The sequence below is a fragment of the Podarcis tiliguerta genome (assembly GCF_965153285.1).
Source record: "Podarcis tiliguerta genome assembly, chromosome: 13".
Lineage (NCBI taxonomy): Eukaryota > Metazoa > Chordata > Lepidosauria > Squamata > Lacertidae > Podarcis > Podarcis tiliguerta.
In genome coordinates, this window is record NC_139546.1 from 42,954,449 (window position 1) to 42,966,667 (window position 12,219).

General features: G+C 47.2%; 1 protein-coding gene across 1 annotated transcript; it reads left to right on the forward strand.

Annotated features, from left to right (window-relative positions):
* The first annotated feature begins 26 nt into the window (after positions 1–26).
* Positions 27–12,045, forward strand: LOC310662458 (dnaJ homolog subfamily C member 3-like). The gene is made up of 12 exons (XM_083409391.1): positions 27–251; positions 1,810–1,920; positions 2,292–2,416; positions 3,456–3,530; positions 4,227–4,370; positions 5,663–5,844; positions 6,061–6,180; positions 7,371–7,476; positions 8,108–8,228; positions 8,747–8,879; positions 9,756–9,904; positions 10,596–12,045. The coding sequence occupies exons 1-12, from the start codon at positions 53–55 to the stop codon at positions 10,736–10,738; spliced, it is 1,608 nt and encodes a 535-aa protein (XP_083265517.1). The 5' UTR covers positions 27–52; the 3' UTR covers positions 10,739–12,045.
* Positions 12,046–12,219: the final 174 nt, after the last annotated feature.

Below are 12,219 nucleotides of genomic sequence, written 5' to 3' on the forward strand. Positions count from 1 at the left end.
ACGTTGACGTAGCCTAGAAGAAGAGACAAGTAGGAGGCTAGAGCGGCCGGAAATGGTTTTCGCCGACGAGGAAGCGGAAGTGAGTTGGGTCCGGAGCTGGGACATGGAGTCCGGGCAGCAGCCGGTGTGGCGCGGCCTGGGGCTGCTCGGCAGAGGCGGGGACAACCCCGGGCTGGGCCCTGGGGGCTGCGAGAGGCGGCTGCTGTGGGTCGCGTCCTTGCTGTGCGTTTTGCTGGACCTGCAGTTGCCAGGTAACCATGGTAACCGGGAGGCGAGGGGTCGTTTCCTCTTCGCCCTCAGCGACAGGGCTTGTGCTGGCCCCGCCCCCTGCGTAGGCGGTCGCCCCGCCCCTTTCTCTCTCCCCTCCTCCTGTGCTGCCCGGTCCTCCGCGTCAGGGTTCGCTCAGACGCCCCCAACCCACCTTCTAAGTCCCGCCCGCCACGGGCCCCGCCCTCTCACGTTGACGCGCCTTGTAGCCCCGCCCACATGCTTGTAGCCCCGCCCCTTTTCATTGCCACTCTCACTTAGCATGTTTCTAGTCCTTAGTGTTCTCCTCCATCTTACACAACTCATGCCTTGCACTCCTGATCTTTTGCATCTGATGGAAGGTTCCTGCTGGTTGCCAGTCAATATCTTGTGACTGAGGTCGCTCCCTCTGCACTACTCCCAGCTGTCTCCAGTAGGAGTACACTTATTATTTACCCAAACAGAGGCAGGACTGTACAGGACCTGTCGGATAACCTAACTGAAGGGAACATTCCTTGATTATAAAACCATACATATGCTTTCCTAATGTATCTTTAATATTTCCTCATGTGCCATAAGCAACGATAGCAGCTAGTATGTTGTTTCTTGGGGAAAGGTGTAACAGTACAGTAGTTTGAAGTTGGAACCGCCACTTGGAACAAGTTTGTGATGTATATTAAAGTCTCTAGTCCAACAGATCACTCCAGATGTTTCCACGGGTCTGGGGAGATTGTGTTGATTGATCTTTGCATCTCATATGGGAGACAAAGATAAATGACAGGAGGCAGCTGTTTTTGAACACGATGGATTTAGTTTTTAAAATGGTTTCATTGTCTGTTGAATTTATAAAAACAGCAAACCAGTTCTAGAGCTACTTGCCCTTCAAGCTTACTTCTGCAGTACACACCTTCTGGGTTTGCAGAAAGCTATGCAGTGTGAACAAAACTGAGATTGGCAGGATACCTGGTTCTGGAACCAGAAACTGAATGGAGTTTCCAGAAGTGATCTTTCACATCTCATTCTACTTGATTCTCCCCCTGCCCCCTGGAAATGCTAAGGGGTTTTTAACAGAGTCACTTCAATAACACAGAGTCCAGAGAGAAAAGAAACTAATAATGCTTTAATGTGCGACCTGAACAAAAGCAGTACATAAATATGAGGAGAAATAAACAGGTTTTTGTGTTTCGTAATTAAGGCCTTGTTCACAGCAGGAAGATGTACAACTGCACATATAAGGGGAAACTCTCTCAGAACTACATAGCCAGTCAGAGTGTGAGTTACCTCAGCAAGCACCATGCCCTTCTGACTGGGTGCTAGGCAACACCTCCACCATTCTCCACCATTCATACAGTTAGCTGGCTAACTGTAAATAGAATTAACCCTTTTGTTGCTAACTTAATTATCCCTGCTGTTGTACTCTCCTTATGCAGAGCAGGTGTCCTGCCATTTTGCTTGCCCCCCCCCCCTTTCCTTAAAACATGCATATGTCCTCTACTCACACCTCTCTTTCTCCTGCTCTGTTACAATGGCTATTGGTCCCACAAACCATTTCATACCTTGCAGGTTTGCTGGCTGCTGGGCAAGCTGAGATAGAAAACCACCTGGAAATGGGGCGGAAGCTATTGGCCGCTGGGCAGCTGGCTGAGGCACTATCACACTACCACTCTGCGGTGGGTGAGTAATATAACCTGTTTGGACTGTCATCCCTGAGGCATCTAGCTGCCCTCTCAATGTCAGTGTGTCACTCGACTTCTGAGCTCTCTCAAGGTATAATTTAGAGGGCCCTCGGAAGGTGATGGTTCCACTGCCTGATCTGTTGTTTTTTGTATAATTTTAAATCATAAATATACCTGCAGCTGGTTCAGAGAAATGCATGTGAAAGAGCTAAACCACAGCAAATCCAGCCTGTCCCTATAATTATTAGTTTATGTTGCTACTCATGACAGGGTGCAGATGCAGAACTGTATGCATCTCACACAGTATACGTTCTGTTAAGCATACTGACATTTATTTCTGTTTGGTTTCCCCCCCCCCAACTCTTCTAGAAAGTGATCCCAAAAACTACCTTACCTACTACAAACGGGCAACTATCTACTTAGCCATGGGCAAGTTCAAATCGGCGCTCCCTGACCTCTCAAAGGCTATCGAGCTCAAGCCGGATTTCATGGCTGTAAGTCGTGTGTGTGTGTGTGTGTGTGTGTGTCTGTGTCTGTGTCTTCTCCCCCTCCCCCCTAAGACCTTCTTAATGGGAAAGGGTGCAGAGAGAAGGGTTTGTTTCCAGCTCAGAGAACCAGTTTGAATGATTCAAATCAGTCCCCTGCTTCCTCTTTCAATGCCTCTTGCATGGGTGGAGAATGATTCTGAATAGCATGGGCATGCTGGCAGATGCCGTTGATACAGGTTATAGCTAATCTGCAGCCATTATTCGTTTTATTTTTAAAGATGTTCTATCCAGTCTTCTGATCAGCCGATTTCAGGGATAGCTCGCAACACATTAGATCCATATGGTTTTGTTATTTTAAATTGCCTAGCAGCCCTTGTGTGTCTTCCCCTCAATACTGCTGTCCCAAGGCAAGCGGCACAGAGCAAGTTCTCTTTTTGGGGGGAGGTGGGGGGTAGCGAGCTGCAGGGAGATAGTAAGGTCCCTGCAGCTGCTCACCTTGTACTGATGAATGAGGCCAGGCTTGTCTTCCCTTTACCGTGGTGTCCTTCTAAGAAATCAGGATGCATGAGCAGCTTCGTGCGGTGGGTATATTTGTGAAGTTTCACATTTTGCTATACAGTGGTACCTCGGGTTACATACGCTTCAGGTTACAGACTCCGCTAACCCAGAAATAGTACCTCGGGTTAAGAACTTTGCTTCAGGATGAGAACAGTAATCTCGCTGCAGCATGGCAGCAGCGGGAAGTCCCATTGGATAAAGTGGTGCTTCAGGTTAAGAACAGTTTCAGGTTAAGAACGGACCTCCGGAAGGGATTAAGTACGTAACCAGAGGTACCACTGTATAATTGGGGCCCTGCAGATTCGTACTCTATCCTTCCTTGCGTGTGTTTGCAAATGTGCACAAGCGCAAACGGTTTGTGCACAAGCAGTTTGTGCAACCCAACTGATAAGCTTCCTGTTTCCAAGCAGGAAATGATTGCTGTCACCCAAACCTACTTCCCCGTCACACTTGTCTTAAAGGATCTGGGGGCTTTTCTGTCCCACAGGCCCGATTACAGCGAGGCAACATCCTCCTGAAGCAAGGCAGCACGCAGGAGGCCAAGCAGGACTTTGAAGCTGTGGTAAGCAACCTGCCCACATCCCCATCACAGGTGCAGGAGCCTCATCTAGCAATGCACATTCATTTTCATGTCTGGCAATGGACCGCTGGTAAAATATATTCTCTCGCCTCCTTAGAATTCCATTTCAGGGCCATCAGAAAGACTGTGTAGCTCAGCAGCAGTAGCCTGCAGCACCAGTCTCCGCTCAACACTGGCTGCGTACACACCATCCATTAAAATCTTCCCACAAAGAACCCTGGGAATTGTAGTTTAAGAGTCTAGTTTAGTTCTGTGGGGGTAAACTGCAGTCCTCAGGATTCTTTGGGCTTGTACGTTCTAGCCAGTTAGGAAGTTGCAGCAGCACACATTGGATTCAAACCTTGCAGTTATGCAAAATATTGCTTTCACTGTGGTGTGCAAACAATACCACGTATGATTCTTTGGGGAAGCTCACTTTGTAACAAGCAGAAATGGTTCAGGAATGGTGGGATATCTGCCCAGCTGAGCACCTTGGGAAATTACCTTTCTCATAATTTCAAATCCCCAAATACATCGCAACACCATTGTTCTTTCTGTATTGGCCCCCATCTTTTCTCCCTGTTTCATCTACATGGACATTTTCGGGACCTGCTCAGAGATTTGGATTGACTCCTTAAAATATTCAGTGACCTAATACATGCGTTCTGTTTTCTTTTATTGAAAAAATGATCTCATCAGCTCCAAAGCAATCCGGAAAATACAGAGGCCCAAAGGCAGCTTGCGCATGTCTCTGAGCTAGAATTTTCCATGCAAGAAGCCCGTACTGCCTTCCAGAGGAAGAACTACCTGGGAGCAATCAGTATTTTGGATCAAGCAATTGAGGTATGTTGTCTTCAACTCCTCCTAGCTTTATATTCTTATTTAAGCAGCGCCGTGGGTCAGGTTAACGGGCCTCAGAAACTTGCCATCCTGTCTTTATAATGAGGTAGTTGGTATGAGAGTGCTATGAAGTCTTAAAAAGTCATTCAGCTGTGTTGAAGTACAATCACACATCAAGCACCTCTTGGGCCAACATGTGGGGGTGTTTAACTTGTCTATTGCTTGGAATGGCTGGGGAGAAGTGGTGTCTGTGTGAGCGAGAGGACGGACCCTCTTTTTAACCTGCGTTGTTAGAACATTGAGACCAGAACCTGGAAAACCAGGGTTCCAAACCCCATTCAGCTGTGAAGCTCGTTGTGTGGCCTTGGGCCAGGCACTCTTTCTCACCCTCACACACCTCATAAGGTTGTTGTGAGGATGAAGTGAAGGAGGAGAAATCCTTGTACACCACCTTGGAGGAAAAATGGAAGTGGAATAAATAGCATGGTCCTTGTCGCCTTCTGCCTCTTCCAAAGGGAGTGGGTGGTGCTGTGGTCTAAACCACTGAGCCTCTTGAGCTTGCTGATCGGAAGGTCAGTGGTTTCATGGGGTGAGCTCCCGTTGCTCTGTCCCAGCTCCTGCCAACCTAGCAGTTTGAAAGCACACCAGTGCAAGTAGATAAATAGGTACCACTGCGGTGGGAAAGTAAATGGCATTTCCGTGTGCTCTGGTTTCCATCATGGTCTTCTGTTGCACAAGAAGCAGTTTAGTCATGCTGGCCACATGGACCTGGAAAGCTGTATATGGACTTAACTGTCCAGAGGTCCTTTGCCTTTTTACCTTTTACCTCTCTCTCTCTTCCCTCATCTCCACCCACCCCGGTCACCTGAAGCTGGAAAAGAACAGTGAAAATCTAATGGGCTTGGCACACTATCAAGTCCTGGGGAGGGGAATAATAAATAAATTGTATTTATACAGACACACAAAACTCTGAATAAATATAACAGAAATGAGTTTTGGGGTTGGGAGGGCCATAGCTGAGCATTAGAGCACCTCCATGCAATGAGGCCCCGGTGCATGTTAGGATTCCTGCTCCTGACAGTATAATCCCTGGCATTTCCAGGTAGGGTGGAGAGAGACTCCCTGGCTGAAACCCTTGAGAGCCAGGGTGGACAAGTCAGGGTGGACTATCCTGAGCTAGATGGACCAGCCCCCCAACTCTGTGTAAGGCAACTTCCTCTGCTACCAACCAAGGTTCTAAAGTAAAAACAGCAGGAGGCTTGGAGGATATTAACTTCCTCTCCTCTGTGCCCCAGATCTCCCCCTGGGACCCAGAAGCAAAAGAGCTGCGTGCTGAGTGCTACCTGTACCTTGGCGACTACAACAAAGCCATCATGGACCTGAAACCCACCACCAAGCTGCGTAACGATAACAGGGCGGCCTTCCTGAAGCTCAGCAAACTCTATTACAACTTGGGGGAACACGAGGAGTCCTTAAAGTGAGTGGTGCATGCATGCATATGTTGTGCGGTGTGTTACAGACACGTGCAGGGGGGCCATTCTATACTTCTTATCCCAGGCACTGTGTCTGGATTTAATAATAAAACAGCTGGGGAGCAGCATTGCACAGGCAGGGAGTTTCTGCACACTCCTGGCCTTTCCACTGTCTTGGGTCCCTCCTGTTGCATCTAGACCCGGTCTCTTTTCCTCCACAGCCAAGTGCGGGAGTGCTTGAAGCTGGATCAGGACGACAAGGACTGCTTCTCCCACTACAAGCAAGTGAAGAAGCTCGCCAAGCAGCTGGAATCTGCCGAGGAGCACATCAGATCTCAGAGGTGCGCTGAGTACCTCCCTATGTCCACCCGCCTTAACCTTCCTGAGTTACTTGTTTGCATGGGTGGCTGGCTAGAAGTCGGCAGGGCACATTGAGTGGCTTCTGTGCACATCATTATGCTCTGAGCATGTGCAAAGGGTGTACAGAGAAAGGCTCTGTTCTGTAGCATTTTATGAGCTTGCGGGTTGAACCAATATGCATATATTTGTTCAGTGTGTATCATCGCTTCTGTTTCTGCCGTTCACAGAGAGGGGAGGACACCTGTGCAAGACTCTGTTAAGTACATAAACAGTTTCTGAGACTTCAACAGGCGGCATATTTACAGTACATTAAGTCTAGAAAATGTAAACTGATATTCTTGAGATAAGAAAACAAGAACCAAGTTGCTGGTTCAGACCAAGGATTCATCTTCTAGGCAGCCATCCCACACAAAACGTATTTCTGGGAAGTTCACTCCCAAACCATGGGTATCCTTCATGAATCTGTCTGCTCCCTTTTTTTGTTGTTTAGAAAGTCACATGAAGCTGCCTTTTAGCCTGAGTCAGACCGCTAGCCCAGAACTGGTTCTCTGAGGTCAGGTCAGAGCGTCTTTTCCCAGCTGTGAAGCCCATGGTTGTTTTAACTGGAGATAGACAGAACTGAAAATGGTGCTTTGCCTGCTGAGAACACCCGGCTCTCTAACAAGGCAGATTCGTATGACTTTAAAAGGGGAGCTTTCAGACAACTTTGTGGCAAACGGGTCTTAGCAGCTACCCATGGAGCCATCTAAGTTGGTCACCATTTCTTGTAGTAGTGAGTTTTGTAAGATAATCATGTGTTGCGAAGTGCTTCGCAATGCTCCTTCACCTATTGTCCATCTTGTTTGTTTCATTTCTCCAGTGCTGTGAGAAAAGAAAGCTCTCTCTTCTGTACTATTCATAAGTTAATAGATGTCTATCGTGTGGTTTTGTTTGTGAAAACACAATGTTGCTGCACTCCGGGGCCCCGTAGCAATCTGCACTTGAGTAGAGTGATAGCAGAATAATCACAGCCTTTCTGTTACACAGATGGACCACGAAATCAGACAAATCACATTCAGTTCTTTGGCTGCTCGTTATCCCTTTGTCGATGAGAGCATTGTGCAGCCTCAAGGTTCGCATACTCCTTTCCTTTCCATATACAGTTGTCTTCTCTATCATTTCCCGGGGACAGGTACGAAGATGCCATTGAGAAGTATAAAGCAGCCATGAAAACTGAGCCCAACGTGGAGATCTATACCAGTAAGGCAAAAGGACGCATCTGCCACTGTTTATCCAAGGTAAGGCAGTGTGGTTCAGCCTGTCTGAGGAGATGAATAGGAAGTAAAACAAACTTGGCTTTGTTTTGTTGTTTAATTAAAGGCGTAAACAATCAAATACAACTACAAGAGTATTTGGCATAAACGAATGAAAATTCATAACACTAGTATTGCAATTTCGTCCATTTTAGAATGAACTCTGACAGCCTTAGAAGTAAGAGAGATGTCAGTTTTGAAATCTAGGGATCTGCATTTGGTTTCCTGATCTGCCGCTGGTATCCTATCTGTGCCTGGTCATGTTCTCAGCCTTCTCATGCTTCTTCCTTCCTGTAGAAATGAAACTTGTTGGCCGACAATCAGAGTAGCCAACAGGGTGACCTCCAGTTGGTGTTGGACTCCCTAACAGCCATCAATTCCCCCAGCCAGCACGGCTAATGGACAGGGTTGACCAGAATCATCCATCAAGCATCTAGAGGACACCCTGTTAGCTGCAACTGGCCTGTATCTCAGGAAAGATTTGAACCACCATCTCTCTACTCTATAACAGTGATCCACTGGATCGGAATAAACAATGGGGCAGATATGGTGGGGGGACATGATTGCTGGGAAACCAGTAGCAAAAAAATTCCCTTCCCCTTTTTGTGTGCCACAGAGCAAACAGCCTCGTGAAGCTATAGACATCTGCACAGAAGCCCACCAACTCGACCCCAGGAACATCTTCATCTTGCGTGACAGAGCTGAAGCCTATATCCTGAACGAGGAGTTTGAAAAAGGTAAAAGCGTTGGTGATGCCGGAGGACCATGCCAGGACCGCAGCTCAGTGGTAGAGCATCTGCTTTGCATGCAGAATCATAGAGCTGGAAGGTACGCTGAGGATCATCTGGTTCAGGGTTTTCCCATACTTGGGTCTCCAGCTGTTTGGGGACTGCAGTTCCCATCATCCCTGACCACTGGTCCTGCCAGCTAGGGATGATGGGAGTTTGTAGTCCAAAAACAGAAGGAGACCCAAGTTAAGAAGCCTTGATCTAGTCCAGCCCCCCTCTGCTCACTGGACCAAGCACAGGGTCATTGCTTGAAAAAATTCCAAATTTTCCATTTTATTTTATTACAGTAATAAAGGATGTGGCTGTTTTTTAAAGGAATATTTTATTTTCTCTGGATTTCATGCACTTTGGTCAGATTCCAGGTACGCAGACCTGTGAGATAATGACGTTAAGAGACAAAAGTTGAAAAAATTGGCTGCAAAAAAGTCACTTTTCCTCCTGTATTAAAGCCAACTCTTTCCTTGTAGCGGTTGAAGACTATCAAGAGGCCAAAGAGTTTGATGGCGAAAATGAGGAATTAAAAGAAGGGTTGGAGAGGGCGCAGAAACTGCTGAAGCAATCGAAGAAACGGGACTATTACAAAATCCTTGGGATCCGGAGGTATGGCATGCACTTTCCGTAACTCTTTCCTGGTCCAGAATTGGACCTGGAAACAAATTGAGAGACAATACAGCTGATACAGCATCGGTTTAATTGAATCAAGAAACTGGGCTCACAACCTCCTCATTTATTTTGAACCCATTGATGCTGTTGGACAGTTTTCAAGGGCAGCCCCATGTAGTGTGCATAGCAGTAGTCTAATCCAAACGTGACTTCTCTCTATGTGTAACTGTGGTAAGTTCAGCCTTCACCAGAGAAGGCTGCAATTGAGACACACCAGCCCAAGCACAGCCACCACCTGTCTATTCTTGAATTCAATGGGACTTGACTTTGACTGAATCAGACCTTAAGTGATAGCTTTGCCAGAGCATAGTTTTAAACTTTTCAACTTTTGCCCTCCCCACCCAGCCACCCGGCGCTCACAAAAGGATATGAATATTGGAACGACTTCAATAGTTTTAAAGACAAAGTCAGCCTGGCCAGGTTTCGGGTAAATATTTGATGCGGCAAAGTAGATGTACTGGTTGGTTGGCAGAGTGTTTTTATGAGGTGGCAATGGGGAAAAACAACTCTCTAATTAGGTTGCGGCAGGAATATGCAAGCCTTTGGGTTTGCACAGCAATCTCTGGTAGACATGAAAGATTTCTGTATATCTCCAGAGCTTGCATACACTGAATGCTGAGCTCAGTTGGCCAAACATAGCGTCTTTTTCCTTACCTACTTGGCTTCTCCTATTCTGAAACCCATGGCACTGGAACCCATGTCCGGGCTGTACAGTCTGTGGAAACTTTCATGCTTAAATTTGTTATCATTCACATCACTGAAGAAAATGAAGGAAAAAACTTAGTTTCTGTTTCCCCCCGTCCCCCACTCTAGGAATGCAAATAAGCAGGAAATCATCAAAGCCTACCGGAAGCTAGCTCAGCAATGGCACCCTGACAATTTCCAGTCTGAAGATGAGAAAAAAGAGGCTGAGAAGAAATTCATTGACATTGCAGCTGCTAAAGAGGTCCTGACAGATCCAGGTAAGGCCTGCCTGATTAAATTCAGGTTTGCATGTGCTTCACTGTAGGCGATAAATTGGTTGTTTTGCACAACGAGTGCAAGAATACATATTTGGCATGTGTTCTTCTTTGCTAAGATAGCCTGCCCCTTAACCACTAGAATTTTGGGAGTATGCAATGGGTTACAACTGTACCAGTAGAATGGTGATTGCATCTAATTTCCCTGTACTTGCTAGCATTTAAACTCCAAATTTCCTCCAAGGAGCTCAGGATACTGTGCATGGTACTTCTTTCCCTTTAACCTTGCAACAGTCCTGTGTGGGCAGATCAAGCTGTGAGTTGCTGATAGTCCCATCATCACCCTTATAACCTTGGTGAATGGGTGCGATTTGAATCCTAGTCTAACCTCTGCATCTCACTGATTCACGCAGACAGAGACCACGTAGGGTGTGTGTGTGTGTGTGTGTACACCATCTAGCACACAATAAGTATTTAAATGGGTCTAGAAACATCCACGTATAGAGGGGATGAGATCTTTCAGATTTGAAGATAACAAGGAGTGCTTGAGACATACGAAGACCAGAGCTGGCTCCCTCCTTTTCTCCCACCCACATGTGCCCACCCAGATATGCCTTGCACCTCTTTTGACCCAGGGGCCGTCTCTTCAACCTCTTTCCCACCCTTTTGTTCTCTGTTTTCTTCCCCCTTCCAGAAATGCGGCAGAAGTTTGACTCCGGCGAGGACCCCCTGGACCCAGAGAACCAGCAGGGAGGGGCAGGACACCAGCACCAGTGGCCCTTCGAATTCAACCCTTTTGGTTCTGGGAACTTCCACTTCAAATTCCACTTCAATTAACTTGGGACCGAGCCTTGGAACAAAAGGCAAAAAAAAAAAAAAGACCCTGTGGCTAGCAAGCAGGTGCCTGGACCTCTGGGCTGTGTCCATGCAGACACTGCAAAAGTTATCAGCCCCCATCAGAAAACAACCGCTATACAATGGGGGTGGGTGGAGGTGGCCTCCCCGCTGCATCCAGACATCCCCGGCCCAGATGTCCGGATGCTTTTTCCGACTAGAGCTGAGGCCTGAAGAAAGATGGTGTCGTCTTGCCTCTGGTTGTGGTTCCAAACAATGTGGGGCTGCAAGGTGAGATGTTACCATGCATGCAGGGCCTTGCATACCTTTCTGAAAATCCTGCTTTTCATGGGAGTCCTTGCAACTCTGGATTTATGTACGCGGCTCGACTTAGTTGGCCGGTGGGCTGTACCTCTCGTGTCTGCTGAGATTCCTTTTTTTTAAGCTGGTGGTAAGGAAACGGATTCCTCCTTCCCTGCCCCGACTCCCATCTATCCTGAAAAAAAATCCTTCGCTGCCATATAACTACAAACCCGTTTAAATTGTAAAAAGAAAAGAAAAGTGGGCAGGAGAGTATACCGTCCTGTTCACCTGTTGGCATGCGTTTGAGTTTGCCTACCTGAGAAAATATTTGCGTAATGTGAAGTGTGGGGTGATCTCTGCTGTTGGCAGAAAGCACCGCTGAGTCCTGCAACGGCCTTCCTCCGTTGCAACACCCTTAATTTTGTTGATGCAGCTATTCATCTTGAAAAGGCAGTGAGAAGCGCCTCTTTATCAACACCCACCAGGTTTTGCGGTGGTTTGGGCCACCCTATGAAGTGGCAAAATTCATCTCTTCTTTTGATGGGGTGGATTCCGGTATTGCACATTTAACTTCTCCCTTCCCCCAAATACAAAGGGAATAATGGTCAAGAACCCAGTCTGGATTTAGGGGAGAGGAGCTTAGGTCATACACCTTGCCCTAAAGTTAATCCCTGTGAAATCCCCCCTCCTTCCTTGCCACCGTTTGACTGTTACAGTGTGTGAATTGCGAGTCTGCTATTCTACCATCCAAATGAGGGATTCTTGCCTCCCTCAATTTACTCCAGTTAGGCAAATTTTTAACTTTTCTTCCTCCTGCTCCAGGGCAAAAGGGGGAGGCACTGCTGTCCCCTTACCCCACCCACCCACCCCAAGACAGCACAGTACTTCTATAAAGCCTGAACCTGCTCTAGCCGTTGCCCAGGGGCCAAGGGAAGGAACGTTAAGGAGGGGGTGTTAAACCACCACCTATTACCAAAAGTGTCAAGATTAAACGTTTGTATTGCAAAGCTCTCGCTTGTCTTTCTGTCTTGCTGCTTCAAGAAACGAGGGTTGGCCACGACTGGAGGATCTGTCTCATCACAGCCCCACAAATTCTCTTGTACTTGGAAGCAGGAAAAGGGCACAAAAAGAGCCCTGGTTTATCAGATCACAGACCCATCTAATCCCATCGTCCTCTTTTC

Bases quoted from the DNA above. Each gene is read 5' to 3' on its own strand.
- LOC310662458 (XM_083409391.1), top strand. From the start codon at position 53: ATGGTTTTCGCCGACGAGGAAGCGGAAGTGAGTTGGGTCCGGAGCTGG. The intron at 6,181-7,370 runs GTGCGCTGAGTA...TCCCGGGGACAG, and splicing joins GAGCACATCAGATCTCAGAG to GTACGAAGATGCCATTGAGA. The intron at 9,905-10,595 runs GTAAGGCCTGCC...TCCCCCTTCCAG, and splicing joins AGAGGTCCTGACAGATCCAG to AAATGCGGCAGAAGTTTGAC.